We start from the raw sequence: 16,128 nt of genomic DNA on the forward strand, positions 1-16,128 counted from the left end.
GTTGTTGTTGAGTCAGGGTCTCACTGTGTTAACCAGGCTAGCTTTAAACTCCCTTCCTGTCTTTCTTCCTGTCTCCTGAGCACTAGGAATGGATCACCTACTTGGCTTTCTTAATATCTGTCACCTCTTCATTTGTTTGGTGTACTGTACTTGTCTTAACTCAATAGATCCTAACAGTCTTTTCCGAGCTTGTTTCATGATAAAGCCCTCAAGCTTTCAAACTAAAAGTTTTAGAGATAAAATGGAAATTTGCACATCTTGCTGATCGCTTATAAATGATACATAGAAGCTGTCTGTAAGATTAACAGCTACAACTTCCAAAACTAAGCAGTGCTTGTGGTCTTCTGTACGTTTCAGCTAAAGGTCCCTTACTCTGCATACTTTCTCTTTTTGCTTAGAATTCAGAATGGTGTGCAGTATTTTACGATACTACTCATGGTTGCCAGCATTACTCTTCTTAATCTGCCCATCTCCTAATAGTGTCTGTCCTTAGGAAGCTTAGTCGCACATTCTGTTCGGCACTAAAAGAGCACATGAATAAGGTGAAAGGTCATGAGGAAGTGATAGGGCGCAGTGGGAGAGGCCTGCTCCAGGAGGACTGAGCATGCTCATGCTGAGAGTGTGTGTGCAAGTGCATCTCATTATTAATACCTCTGCATTTGTTATGCATATGGAGAAAAACAAGTTTGAGCTAGTTCTCTTGTTGATTTTTGCTTCTAAGTTTTTAAAGACTAAGTGAAAAGGCATAATAATAAAATGTTAACTGGTGCATCTTTAACAACTTAGCATTTAAGGAAAACGTGTTCCTTTGGTATTTAGATCAAACCATCATCATCTCACTCTTATATCTATTTGTGCATATTAAAATGATAGCCTAATAAGGCCATTCATAAACCACTAGACTTTAGCCCTTGCTTTTAGCATTATTCATGTGCCAGTGGCATTTATTAATTATAAACAAGCATGGTGTGATGGGCCTGTCCACTTATATTTCATTGACGAAGTAAATTTAGACCATGGACTAACCTGAAAGTGACATGTAATGCTAATAAATGCATTGCTATGATTTTGTACCAATATATGATACCTTGTACTTAAAAAAAAAAATCACTCACCACCATGAAATATGGGTTGGTCTCATTTGCAAAATGTGATCTTTAAATCCAACATAGTCCAGCAGAACTGGCATAGTATCAGTAGACATTAGAGTAATAAGATTTAGTGTGTTGTCAGATAATTAAATCTTCCTCTTTGGGGAATGTGGAAAGTGCCATCTGTGTTATTTGATGCCAGGTTTACTTGTTTCCATTTTACTTAACTCATTTTCTCAGTTCTACTGACTTTTGCGTTAGTTGTATATAAAATTGTGTCTAGCAGATGAAAGCAACTCAAACTTAAATAAAACTTCAGTGGTTAAGGATATGGTTTATCACAGTTTGTGCAGGGTCTAAGTTGTTTTCTGCAACTTAAAATGTCCTTACTGTTCCACAGTAACCATCAGAAGAGCTAACGCAATCCACAACACTTGTTTCTTAACCCAGGGCTGCTTTGGAGTCCTGGCATGTCTGATTGTTACTCCAAGGGCAGGACAGCAGGCTGGGCTTGAAAGCACAGCACCCTCCTTACAGAAAAGCAGTTAGAACTGCGAGAATTTGAAATTTGGAAAGACGCTTTACAAGTAGGGATTTTGTTTCAGGTGTTGATGGCTTAGGCGTCCAGTGAGCAGGTGAACCAGGAGTGATAACTGCGGCTTAGCCCCATGCTGTGGGGACCCTGCCTGTACGTCTCACTCCAGATTTGCAAGATGCTCAGTGAGATCTCTGGTGAGGTTTTTAAGGTAATAGTTTTATAGGGATATGAATTATACATCATGTACTTTTCCTTTTCAAAGTATATGATTTGGTAGGGGTTTTGTTGTTATTTTGAAACAGGGTCTCACATAGCCCAAGCTGGAGCTTGCTGGTAATCAAGGATGACCTTAAATCTTTGATCCTCTGCCTCCACCTCCCAAGTCCTGGGAGGTGGGGCTTGTACCGCCACACTTCGTGTGATGCCAGAGATCAAGCCCAGGCCTCACGCATTCTAGGCAAACACTGCCAGTTGAGCTACACCCCAGCCTGGCACCTACAGTCACAGAATCATATGATTATCATCATCATTTTTTAACATTTTCTTCATTCTTTATAAGAAATCTCAATAGACGCAACCCCTTATTTTCTCCCAGCCTTAAGCAGCCAATAATCCAGATTCTGCCTTTACAGGCCTGCCTGTTCTGAACATTTCATGTAAATGTGTGGTCTGTGGTAATTGGCTTCTTTCACTTTTCATGGTATTTCAAGATTCAGCTTGTAGTAGAATGTGTGTACTTCTTGTGTGTGTGTGTGTGTGTGTGTTTGTGTTTTGTTTTGTCTTGTTTTGTTGTGTTTTGTTTTGTTTGTGGGTTGGGGATTGTGCATGTGTGTGACATCTACAGATCTGTGTAGGTGGATTTATGCAGCTGTGTTCATGTGGAAGCCAGAGCAGGATAGTGAATGGCCTGTTCTTTGACTGCACTGTTCTCTTGAGGCAGGGTCTCCTACTGAACCTGGAGCTAGACTGGCAGCCAGCAAGCCCCAGGGATGCAGTCACAGAATACATCTGATGCCAACCTGTGGCCTTCACATGCACACGTGTATGCAGCAGCACATGCTCACACTCACACACACTTACCCACACAGTATACATAGGGAAAGTGAAGGATCACATCTTTCTCTTCTACCTTGCACACATTCATTCTCATTCTTTCAGTGCATTATACTGCATGCATACCATATAGATATTTTTATTTCTTTTTTGGTTTCTCAACTGACTGTAACTTAGAATTTTTGGAGCAGTACTTTGAAACCATATAGCATAACCCACTAATAGAGCAGTAATCAGCCTCAGCAGTAAGGAGGAAAGAAAAGGGGGAGAAAAAGACATGAAAATTTAAAAAAATCAGGATACATCAAAGTATCAGGTCATTAACCTATTTCCTTATATATCTTAGTGTTTTTATGTGACAATTGCAGAAACTATTTTTCTTATTGTGGATTTCTAATTTTTGAAGGGTTTGAAAGCCACCATTCTAGAATACCACATTTATTTGTGTCTTATCCTATTCTGTCAACATTCATGCTGGGTTGTTACTCTATGGATACTTGGCATAAGACTTACAGAGATTTATTTATTCTCAGTGTACTCTTCCCACCCCCACACCCAGAGCTAAAGATCAACTTGAGAGCCTTGTACTACTGGGCAAGTGTTCTACCACTAAGCTAAATCCCTGCCTCCCAAAGCCTTTTTAAACTTTTTGTTACATCCATTTATTTGTGTGCAGGTGGCGATCACAGGTCAAGTTTCAGTAGTCAGTTCTTCAAGCTCAGGCCAAAAGCCTTGGCAGCAAGTGTCTCTGCCCACTGCGTCAGTTCACCGGCCCGACTCCTAGTGTCTTATTTCTAATCTGTATAGCCAAAGACGAAACCAGAGGAAACCCACAGGGCTGACAAGTTACTTGTTAACTGGCAGAAGTCTTTACATTTTATGTTAAAAATTATACTTCTACATCTGACAGAGCACTGTTCAAAGATATGATAGTGGTTTGCTTACCCTTTACACTATACTGTTTGTAAGTGCAGGTGTATATTGCTTGTAGGTACTAAAAGTGTGCCTGAATGGAGCTGTATGGTGTTTTAAAAAGAAGGTGCCGTGGAGCTAAAACTTACCAGTTATCTCGTGGATACAGAAGTATGTATGCTTTCAGTGAATTGTTAGGGGCCAAGAGTGGAGACTAAGGAAGGCACAAGATCCTTTAGAGCTAGGACAGTGTCTCTCTGTCTGTCTGTCTGCCTGCCTGCTTGCTTGGCTGGCCTGCTGGTTGGTCAGTTTTGAATGGAGGGTCAAGGCTCTGCAGCATTGACAGTGAACTGACACTGGAAAAGAACCTACTAGCTGCCCACTTTGTGATGAGGATCGTGGGCTGCAGGCTTTAGCAGACCTAGCCAGAAGTCTCCATCAATCACTTGGTAGGACTTTTACTTCATTTTCTCATCAGTAACATGAAGGTGATGTCTACACATAAGCTTTTGACTAGTAAATGAGCCAGTCTGTGCATTCCTCAGCCCAGTGGCTGACACAGGAAAGTCTCTTTTATCCATAGTCTATACTCTCTTACCTAGACTGCTTTTTGGCTGGAAAGAGCACATAGATAGAAACTCTGAATTTATTTAAAAACATGTTTAGGCTAATAATGATCTGAACTTCCTCGACCATTTCAGTGAGTTAGCTATGTGGGAGACCTCATGCAGAACGGCCATATGCAAGCGGGCCACAGAGCACGCTCCTGCCCAGCTCATGTCTGCGCTGGCATTTCGCCTGCTGTCTTTAGGGGTGACTCTGACTGGAACTGAGATCTGAACACTAGCTACTAGGTGCCCATTCCCCTAATACTGCATTTCGTTTTGTGTCCCAGAGGGCTTCATGTTTTAACTGTGTTTAGCTTAGGAAGACTGCTATTATAACCACATTTTACATTCCACAACTCCATGAATCACCATGAGAAGTATTTGTGGTGCTGTATTCCAGGTATTGTTAACAGAATCCATACATTTTTATTTAGATGCAATTTAGGTATATTTGTTAAATTGTTTCAAAATGCTTTCTGGAACTGAAAATGTCTGAAGATAGGGATAGTATAGGCTTTACCCTACTGCAGAGCTGATCATAAATTCACATCACTGGAAATGGGGACTATTAATTCTGATTTTTCTACGCTTACAGAATGTTAGTTTTATCAAAATTAAACTTTAATTTAAAAAAATCAGATAATTATAGCTGCATACACAGTTGTAAAAAAAAAAAAAAAACAGCAGGGATCCTATGTAGCCTTCATATAGTTTCCCTATTAGTAACATCTTGCAAAAGTGATACACTAAAATGGGATGGGGAATGAGAAGACAGAATAGAAGAGGGACTCCAGAGAGTGATAACACCAAATACCTTTGAAGAAGGCATATCTACTATTGTGGAAGCTTCCTAAAAACATATAACTTATATTAGGAATTAACCTAAAGTAGGGGGTAGAAGGAGATGCCTCTCCCAAACACCACAGGCTAATTTTTTTAAAGCCCAGTACTAGGAATAGGTTACATCCCTTTGAGTTGTTGGTCCAACAGACTCCAAAACATTAGAGGCGGTTGCCATTGCCTTGGTTACCCTCCAAACCTTGATTGTAAGGCCCTGTTGCTGAAGACACGTGTTTGAATCACAGAACTTGAAGAAATGAGGCTAGTACCAACTTGGAAGTGTCATACCAACCTGCTAGCTTTCTTATTGCTGAAGGATGCAATGCATGCTATCAGAGGAGAGAAGTGACCATCAGTCATACAGGTGTGATCCCTGAGAGCTATAGTAATGTCTTGCCTGGCAAAGTACTAGTGACACATGTCATGGGAATAACCAACCACTTTCTAATCGGATTTCAAGCCCCTCTTCTTGTGAACTCATGCCTAGCACCATTGACATGGTTAAGAAAGCATGGCTGGGTTGGTCTTTTGTTCTAAGGGAGACCCTATTACTATTTTCCTGCTAAGTGGATGTAGAAATAAACTTCCTTCTACATTCTTATCTTTATACCCAGAGTAATCCTTCATCAGAGAAGCTTACTTTGTAGTAGATGATGGCACACATCTACTGGTCAGGGTGCAAGGAATAAGAGACTCTAGAGTGCTCAGCCCTCAGTGGGACAGCTATATCCCATTCTCCTCCCAGGGCCCAGAAGAGGAGTCAGGAAGATTTTTAGAGCCAGAAGTAGTGGATGACTACAATGAAACAGTGCTTTCTGGACACAACAGAAAAGTTACACATAACAGCTGGAGAGATGGCTTGGCAGTTAAGAGCACTGACTGCTCTTCCAGAGGATCTGGGTTCAATTCCCAACATTCACAAGGCAGCTCACAACTGTCTGTTACTCTAGGATCCAACACCCTCACATACAGAGAAAACATCAATAAAAATAATATTTAAAAAAAAATAGCTCACAGTGGCTGTGACAGCATGCATAAAACATGGGTCAGAGTAGGCCACTTACAATCCCACCATGGATTGTAAATTTCAGCTCTAGCTACTGAGAAAGTTAGTTTTCTACAGATATGTGGCTCCCAAGAAGGTACCCTTGCTTTAATAGATGGCCGTACACTCATGCAAATACTGCCATCATGAAGTGGATTCAGTAATGGGCTCTTTAAAAAGACAGCCATGAAGTTGGGAGGAAATGATGGATCAGGGAGGCAGTGATAAGGAAGGAATTGGAAGGGAGGGATGGGAGTGGACTTGATCGAAAAACATTATATACATGTATGGAATTCTCAGTTAAAAAACTTACTAAAAACTATGTTTCAGTACCCACTTAGGAGCAGTGCTGACGCTGACCCTCTTCAGGTTTTTCTAGTTTTGCTCATGTTCACTTAATACATATATTGAATCTTAACTCCATCTTGAGCATGCCGTCCTCTCTCACACACCAACCTCTGGTCTCTTCTCCACTTCAACACTCTTATCATGTGGGCATGTAAATGAATCATGCACCATTTAACCATTGGAATTAGCTATTTTTTTTAAAGCATTAAATACTGTTTGATATTATACATAAGCCACAGCAAGTGTCTTTCAGTGGTAAAAGGCAGCATCCTTGATATAGGGAATTCTAATTAAATCAGCATTGTCAAAAATAGACAGTTGCTTCTATATTTAACCATTGCCTATAACAGGTCAGTGAGCACAAACTGAAACATGGGCGAGTTTTCTTGTTTCTGAGACAGTGATAGATTTTTCCCAGTGTTTAAACATAGTCATATGCCCAGTTATATAAACCTAAGTATAAAACCATTCAATAGGCTTGAGGTGACATCCCCCTATTCTTTGTGGAAAGTAGAATATTACTAATTAAGTCCAATCTTACCTTGAGAAAGGGAGAACAGTGATAGTATGTATGCAGCTGGAATTGTTATTTTAAAAAAGATAATATCCACTTTATTACAAGTCAGTTTTACTTAAATCAGGACTGTCCAACAAAAACATTGTTAGCCATTCATTATCTGAATTTTGGTGTATGAATTATAGTACATATTAAAAGCCATGAGACATTTGTTTTGCAATAAGGCAGTGGAATTACTCATTGTAGCCTTTTTAAGATAAACTATTAGGTCTGCCTTTTCTCCCTTCTAAATTCCAGCGAAGGTCATTTTTGTTCCAGTGCTGTACTTTCGGGAATTCTCCAAATACTCCTCAGGGTACCCTCTCCCTGGGTGATGCCTTTGTTCTTGTTGGCATCTGTGTAAGAGAATCCAGCAGCCTGGCCTGTCTTCCACCCAGACAGACCGTGGAGATTTGGTGTAGTCTTATGCTTGCTTCTTTTTTCCACAGTGTGTCAACTGTCACACTGTCGTACCCCAGACTTCTAAACAAAAATATTCTTGCCTTTCTAAACATCACCCATTTTTAATTTGCTCCTGGCTGGTCAACACCATAAATGTTATGGCATGAAGATGGATATCCTGCTCTCTTGGGATTAGCTTTTTCACGCATTTTAATTTACGGAGAATTTATTCAGACTGTTGCATATAAAAACAGTTTGTTCCTGTTTTGCTGGGTAACCATCCATATTTGTATATATTGTATTTTAGCTACATTTATATTTTGAACTGAACATGAGGCTTCTTTCCTGTTCTGAGCTACTACAAATAAAGCTACTGTAAAGATTTGTATAGATATTTTTGTGTGACTTGTTCTTTTTCTGGGATAAATGTCCAGGGATATAACTGCTGGTTGTACAATAGTTGCATATTTTGTTTTCCATAAAATATCAAACTTTCTTTCACCTTAACTGCACCATTTACATCCTGCTTGCAGTCTGTGAGGATCTGATTTTTCTGTATCTTCCCAGCATTTAGAGTTCACTTTTTATTTTAACCATTCTGATAATCTGTGTAGTGATCTATTATTGCAGCTTTATGTTTCCCCAGTGACTAGTGAGTGATACTGAACGTTTTTCCATGTGCCCACTAGTTGTGGGTATATCCTCTTTGGTGAAGTATCTGTTTGCTTAATGGTAACCTTTGAGAGATTATGTATATTCTTTTCATGTTCCTTCATTAGAAATGTATTTCCACATGGGCTATACCGTATCTCTTCATTCTCGCTCTCTCTTAAAATTTTCATCATTTTAAATTTTGTGTGTGTGTGTGTGTGTGCATCTATCTTTGTGGAGGGTATATGCATGCTAATAGGTGGGTAAAGGACAGAGGCCTAGGATCTCCTGGAACTGGAGTTACAGTCAGGTGTGAGCTGCCATTGGAGTGTTGGAATTCACACTCAGATCCTCTGGAGCTGAGCAACCACTGGCTGTCTCTCTCTCTCCATCCCCCTTTCATTCTCTTTAACAGTATCTTTTGCAAACAAACATTTTAAATTTTGGTAGAATCCAGTTTATGGTTTTGGTGTTTAAGAGGCAGCCTTACTCTAGATTCTGAAGATCTAGTTGGTTCTGTTTTCCTTGGGTGTTTTTGTTTTTGGTAACAGTTTCATAGTTTTAAGACTGAAGATAGATTGTCCTTGGTTGGAGTATCAGTCTCAGAAAATACCTCTGTGCTCCATATGGAGCTCTAACCTAGAACCCCTGCACAGATGTAGCCCATGGCAGCTCAGACTCCAAGTAGGTTCCCTAGTAATGGGAACAGGGACTGTCTCTGACAGGAACTCAGTGTCTGGCTCTTTGATCACCTCCCCTTGGTGTGGGGTGGGGGCACAGGCCACAGAGGAAGACAATGCAGCTAGTCCTGATGAAACCTGATAGGCTAGGGTCAGATGGGGGGGGGAGGACCGCCCCTATCAGTGGACTGGGGGAGGGACATGGGATAAGAAGAGGAAGGAAAGGTGGGATTTGGAGGGGACTACAGCTGGCATACAAAGTGAATAAATTGTAATAAATAAATAAATAAATGGGAAAATCTTTAAAAAAAAAAAAGACTGAAAATATATATCTCAGTAGTAGAGTGTTAACCTAGTATTAAGAGGTCTGCTGTATCCCATAAGCCTTTCTTCCAGAAAGATGTATAGTTTTACATTTAAGTTGGTGTTCTATTTGGAGTTGTTTAAAATTATGATAAAATTTACTGTTTTAACTAGTAAGTGCTCAGCCCTAGTAGCATTAAAGTATAATTGCAGTGTTGTGAAACTGTCACACTGTCGTACCCCAGGCAACTCTTTACTATTAGGTCTAGTCCAGTTTTGCTCTCTTTAGTGTTTTTATTACCCATACAAACCCATTTACCATTAAACCACTACTCCAGTTCAGTGCTTCTCAGACTATACTAGGAACTTTCAAACTCTCCTCTATTGATGTATTTTTTCACACTACTTCATTTGGGTTCTTATATCTACCACCCTTCTCCAGCCTAACCCTTTCCAACACCCCAACACCAGGTAGGAGAGACAGAACATTAGTGGGGAGAGAGGCCACTGAGGTCTTTTTAGACGACTTCCTGCTGATTAGGGGTGTTGAGTTCCTTGGGGCAGGTCCAGTCTTCATCTCATTAGGATAGCTCCAGTTTCTTATCTCTTTTCTTAGAACCACTTGACAAACCAGTAATAGCAGCGGCCAGGAGCAGCAAGGAGTAAACAGCAGCCACCTTCTTCCAAGCGCTCCCTTCCCTGCCCTCTTGGGGTTCTGGCATTTATCCCCTCTACAGAGTCTCCACAATTCCAAATGTAGAGTATTTGCAGCTGGCAAAACCACGCCTCTGCTAGAGCACGAGACAATCTTAGTTAATTGCTGTGGACCATCTGAAGCAGTGCCATATGCTACACCTGGGATTAAAACAAAAACATTCACATTAACATTCCTGAGTTTTTAAAGAAATCAAAACTCTCACTATATTTCCCCTCTTTTACTCTAAAAACTGGCTTTTTTTCCAACATGAATGACTTGTTACTGCTTTCTTAAAAGGATATTATCAGTGGACCAAATGCAGTTTGGATCTCTTTGGGTCGGTAACTCAGCTGCTCTTATCTGAAATGGATTGTACTTTTTGCTGCTGGGCCTCGAGCTACAGCTCCAAAGCCACTTCCTGGCTGCAGATTACCTGGTATGTCCTTCTTGAACCTGCATTCATTAGTCCAGTGACACCCCTTACCACAGCATCTACAAACCCTGGGAAGCATCTGGTTTTTTCCGAGTGAGAACTCACTGCCATTTCTATGACTGAAAATACCTTTATTTCTCAGAGTTAATACACCTGGAATATTCTGGTTTTTTAGCCCTAAAATTTCTTTGCAAATGGCACATTCACTGTAATTAAAGCATTGGGTATTTTGATATCTGAGACCTCTAGCTATTGTTTGTCCTATGATATTGGCATGATGCTCAGGAGAACCAATATCAGTTGTGTCTCTTACCCATTTGTCCATTGGTGCTGCTCCTGTCTTTAATGGTCTAATTACCCTCTTACATTTGGTATTCTCATTCTCAAATACCAGGTCTCTATCAACACCTGTCTGGCATCAGGGTCTGATACAGTGTTGTTTACAGCTGAAGCCAATCTCTGCATAAAGTCTGTGAAGGTTTTGTAACCAGAGCTTTGTATTCTCTTAATAAATCAGGTGGATCTTTTCTCAGTCTCTTAAAGCTGCCAAGCAACATTATTCTATGATGGCATCATCAAATTGAATTTGTTCTTGTAAGGTCAGAATTCCATCCTTCACGAAGCAATTGATCTTTAACAATATTTATTCCCCTTGTTCTCTCTTTCATAGTTCTATATTTGCAGCTTCCTTCCTCTACCACGTTAACCATTGCAACTGCTGACCGGCCTCTAGCACAGCTATCACCCATCCCTTCCATTCTTGGGGAATAATTCTATTTTGGGTAGCCCAGTTACTTAGTATTTGTTTAACAAAAGGGGAATGCATTTCATAGAAAACAACCTCGTTAAAATGCCGCAGATCTATTTTTTTCTGTTGGATGCCATGTTACCTCATCATATTCATGATCAAAGCCATTAGCACAGTTACTGGGAAAATCGATGGTGACTTTGTAATCCCAGGCAACTCCTCTGGCAGCATGCCTGGCTCAAGATTAACCCTTTCTTTTGAAATGAGCTTTTTCTCTGTAACCCTGTCATCCTGTATGGCTGCCTTCTCCCGGTCCTTGCCCTTCCCAGGGGTTTCAGGGACTTAAAGTCTAAAGTGCACTGTGCAGTGCCGGACAGCACTTGTGGGAAGCTCCTGCTTTCAGTCACCAGGTGTGAAGCCTTTTGATCTCCCTTTTTTGGTGCCTTTTGTTTTCCAAGCACTTCAGCTTCTACCCACAAACTCTCTAGTTGCATGGCCAATTCTGTTGTCCTTTCAAAAATGAGAGAATAGAGTGACCCTTCTGGTTTTTCTCTTGCATCCATTTTTTGTTTCTTTAGACCCTTCCATATCTACTCACAACTTTCCCCATTGTTTAGCCATTCTCCCAAACTTTTTTGAAATGAAATATAGGAAGGAGGAGGAGGAGAAGAGGAAAGTAAAAGTAGAAAATCTCCTCTGAGAGCAAAGCAGGAGAACCCAGTGGCAGCAGCTATAATAAACCTTTTGCTGACATCCTGAAACACTGTATTCATTCTTTTTTACCCAGCTGTCTCCTCTACAGCATTAGGAACCAAGTTTTCCATTTTACCTTGCCCTACATCTGGGTGCCACTTGTAGACATTTTTTAAAAATCTGTTTTATTGGGTTCTTATACCTCCCATCTTTTTTCCAACCCTTATTCTACCTAATCCCTCCCAAGCCCCCAACACTAAGTAGAAGAGAAAGAAGGTTAGAGGAGAAAGGGGGCTTAGACCTCTATAGGCTACTTCCTGTTGGTTAGGGGCATAGAGTTCTTTGAGGCAAGATCAGTCTTCATTGTCAGAATATCCAGCATTCCAGCAACAGCAGATACAGCAGCAGGATGAACCGGCAGCAGAGGGGAGGAGGAGCAGCTGCTGAAGGTCCTCTCTTGGGGCTCTGGCCTTTTTATACCCTCTCTACACTCCCCAGAATTCCAAATGAAAAGTTTCTGCAGTTGGCAAAACCATGCCCTTGCTAGAGCAAGAGACAATTAATGGCTGTGGACAATCTGAAGCAGCCCCATATCCCACACCTGGGATTAAAACAAAAATATATTCACATAACATAACTGGGGTTTTAAAGGAACCAGAACTCTCACTACACTCCACAGTGTGATATTTTCGTAAAATACAAAACAATGTGTTTATGTATAAAATTGCAAGAAAAGTTTATAAATGTTTATTGTTACATTGTGTACTTGCCACAGACTGGAAAAGAAATATAATAAAGCCCAAATAAATTAGTCTTGATAGTATAAAGTCAAGTGTTATCCTCAGTATCAGTAATCATGATAACTGAGTCAATTGTTCATGTGACTTCTGAAGAGTTTTTGTTCTTTCTTGGAGTCTGAAGCACCATCTGCCTGAGTGATATAGTCTAGCTATCTTCACAGTTCTGACATTCTCTTGGGAAGTTACTGAGTCATTTGGAAACCCTAGTTGTATGCCTTCCATCCATCAGTAAGTTACCCTGAGGAATGAAAGGATCCTTGAATGGGGCAACAGTTTGGTCTGACATAAAGCATGCACCAGGAGAGATGCGCTGATGCGGCACACCATCAGTGTGCCGTGTTTTACTCTGGGGTACCATGACCACTGAGTCCTTTAAAAAGTCCTTTAAAAATTTGTTAGCTCTGAAAATGGTCACAAGTTCTATTGGCTCCTGTAAAGGTGTTGGAATAAATGTTGTCCTGTCTTTGTGTTTATTATGTAGAGAACAAGACTTGAAACATGAGTTCAGACACCAGCCAAGCTGTGATCACCACTCCTCCCCCTCCCAGCATGCCTCACAAAGAGAGATATTTTGACCGAATCAATGAAAGCGATCCGGAGTACCTTCGAGAGAGGAACATGTCTCCTGATCTACGGCAAGACTTCAATATGATGGAGCAGAGGAAGCGAGTTACTCAGATCCTGCAGAGTCCTGTGAGTTAAAGTAATAATAAACCTTTCCTCCTCCTTGGAGCCCTTGATATGATGTAATGAGATTGCTGGAACTCCTTCAGGTAGAAGAAGGGATAGGAAAAGAAAGAGTGACTCACTTAGAAATGTGTGTACAAAGCTTTAATAGTAACAAATCATTATCTCAGTAATGTACATTGGCTCTGTGTACATTTTCTGGGTGTGATTTCATCTAAAGAAAGACAGGTGGTTCTGCTGAAAGCTGGAGGACATTCAGTTAAGACGTTATCTGAGCAGAGTGGCCAGTGTGCTCAAGTCCTGGAGCAAGCTAGGCATATTCACGTGCATATTTTTGTGTCCCTTTGGTGCCTTCATCTTCACACTCATAGCAGTATAGAAGGACTTCAGGACTTTGAGAAGTTCTGTGCGTAAGTAGCTTACTGTTAATGCAAGCACGCGTATATGAATACATATATGCAGGCACCCCACATTAGCTAGGCTAAAAGTGGATTATAAATTTAGCTTAAGCTGAAAATTTTGTCAATACAGTAGTTGACTTAAATCATATTGAAGTGATTTGTTAAATTTCTTCCAGTGCTTTAGTGCAGTGGTTCTCAGCTTTCCTTAATGCTGCGACCATTTGCTTCAGTTTTTCATGTTCATAACTGTAATTTTGCTACTGTTATGACTCATAATGTAAATACCTGTGTTTACTGATGGCCTTAAGCAACCCCCATGAAATGGTTGACTTCAAAGGGGTCATGACCTCCAGGTTGAGAATCATTGCTTTAGTGAATTTACACAGGTCCCATAAAGTAATGGGAAATGAGAAAATCACTTTTTTGAGAAGCAGAATGGATTCGTAAGTTTGTGCATAATGAAGATCATAGGACTCTTGAGGCAGAGTTAGCACACATAGGCACATGGTATCTAGGTTAGGATTATATTAGGTTTCCAGTTTAGCTGCTAAAATAAGCACAGACCATCCAGCTGCCTAATGTGGCCTGGTAAATCATTTTGTTATGTGCCCTTGTGAATTTAATCACAGGAGTCCAAAGCCAAAGGGGAATTCCATTCTGAGTAATTTTCCCTTACAGTGGCCGTGATGAAAGCATTGAAAGAAAGTTAGTGCAAGCTTTGAAGGAGTTTGTAAATGTGGTGCCGGTTTAAAAGAACCCTTCCAAATAGAACAGAGATTAACCAGAGAAATGATGATGACAGAGTCCATGCCCGGTGCCTTGCTATATTCAAACCTAAAGAACCCACAGTTATGAATTAACTTACTGGCCAAATGATTGTTGAAACCTACACTCTACAGCAACTGAAAATATGAAATCAAGACCAAATTTTGTTCAAGATTGTAAAACATTTCTTTTTTTTTTTTTTTTTTAGGGTAAATGCCCCACAGTCAGTGAAAATTCAAATGGAAAAAGTACCAAGTTAATTTCTATGCCAAATTTTTTGTTTTCTAGTATTCCTTCATTAAATACATCATAGTGTTGAGACTATTTCATTTTTTATAATGTATCTTTCCATTTATTTATTCATTTGAGACAGGATTTCTCTATGTAGTCCTGGCTATCCTGGAACTTGCTCTGTAGACCAGGCTGACCTTGAATTTACAGAGATTTAGCTGCCTCTGCCTCCCAAGTACTGGGATTAAAGGACCCTTGTTCCTTTAAGTATAATTTTGTAGGGTTCCTGCTGCTATATTTCTTTTAAATTTTTTTTTTTTGGTCTCCTAAGATTATTGGAGTCTACTTTATGAGACAAATTTATACCCAATAAAAGCCAAATCAAAGTTTTTACTAATTTATGTTTATAAGTAACAGATTTATTTGAGAAGAAAGCAAAACCAGAGAAACTAATAGAAGCAAAATATACTTTTTAAATTAAACTCTCATTGTGTGCCAGGAACCTGTTACAAACTTCTAGAAATTATTGATCCTCCAAACAACTTAAAGAAACATTGACATATTTACACATGAATAAATTGAAAATTGGAGTCTTAAATAACTGGTGGAATGGTTTAGGGCCTGGTTAAATGGTGGGATTGTAGTTTTAACCCAGGTGCCATTCTGTTAAACTGTGACTCCCAAAGCCTCTAAAACAGTGGAAAGTTTCTGCTCACAAATCATTTTACAGCTTCGCATTTTGTTGCTTAAGTTAATTCGGGCCAACCCAAGGGGAATTTCTAGGGATACGACACTGTGGACACACGCAAATGTGTATATATGCAAAACAACACCTGAACGAACAAAGAACACGTCTCAGAACTGTGGCTATGAGGGAAAAAAGAGACTTTGTCTTCTTTTGACTTTTAAGAAAAATATTGTTTCTTTCTAAGGATTTCACAACTTTCTTTCATATTTGAAGTATAGGTAATGTATCTCAAATACCTGACATAAATGGTATTCTAAAATAGCAGGAAAATATCTTGTGCTTAGAAGAAATTTAATGGTGTGCCTTTATGCAAGTAATTGGCCAGAATCACCATATTCTTTCTGGTCACTTAGGAAGCCTAAGATGCAAATATCCTTTATAAACTTTTATTTATATACCAACTTGAAGAAAAGTTACTATTCAAACCTTACCTTTATATTATTAAGTCAGTGTAGGAGGAAGACCAACCAGAGGAAAGTTTGCTTGGTTTGTTTTATCTCAGTAGGTCCAGTGGTCATCTATTTCCAGATTAATACATTCCTTAATGGCGAAATCTAAGGAAGCTTTGCTCCTAATCTTGCTTTAGGAGAAATCTAAACACATAACACCCCGCTGCCCCGCCCCCCCCAACACACACATACAGAGTTCTCCTCTCTGGTAATTATTACGAGGTATAATATCCAGAAGTGGGTATGTCTTTAACATTGCTTGGGATTCTGTTACCTAAGTCTCCTAAGGCAGACATTACTAATAAATCTGGCTGTGTGTTTTGTGGTTTGTTTGTAGCATTAGCTAAAATAATTGCATCAGGTCAGTTTCTTTTCAAAGTGCTTTTCTTTTAGTATACATGTTTTGTGTAAGTGTGTGGGTGCCGCAGTGTGTGTAAGTGCATGTGTTC

At 39.9% G+C, this 16,128-nt stretch overlaps 1 protein-coding gene and 1 pseudogene across 6 annotated transcripts in view; one reads left to right on the plus strand and one right to left on the minus strand.

The window, feature by feature from the left end:
* Add3 (adducin 3) overlaps window positions 1-16,128 on the plus strand; it is a 109,232-nt gene that overhangs the window by 66,710 nt on the left and 26,394 nt on the right. For all 6 annotated transcript variants that reach the window (XM_021652189.2, XM_021652194.2, XM_021652191.2 and 3 more), the window contains exon 2: window positions 12,880-13,091. In XM_021652189.2, the coding sequence (XP_021507864.1) occupies window positions 12,897-13,091 (195 nt within the window). In that variant the 5' untranslated portion in view covers window positions 12,880-12,896. The remainder of the gene's footprint in view (window positions 1-12,879; window positions 13,092-16,128) is intronic.
* LOC110557677 (cytochrome c, somatic-like) lies at window positions 7,098-7,513 on the minus strand (annotated as a pseudogene).

This window comes from Meriones unguiculatus, chromosome 1, assembly GCF_030254825.1.
Source record: "Meriones unguiculatus strain TT.TT164.6M chromosome 1, Bangor_MerUng_6.1, whole genome shotgun sequence".
Taxonomy (NCBI): domain Eukaryota; kingdom Metazoa; phylum Chordata; class Mammalia; order Rodentia; family Muridae; genus Meriones; species Meriones unguiculatus.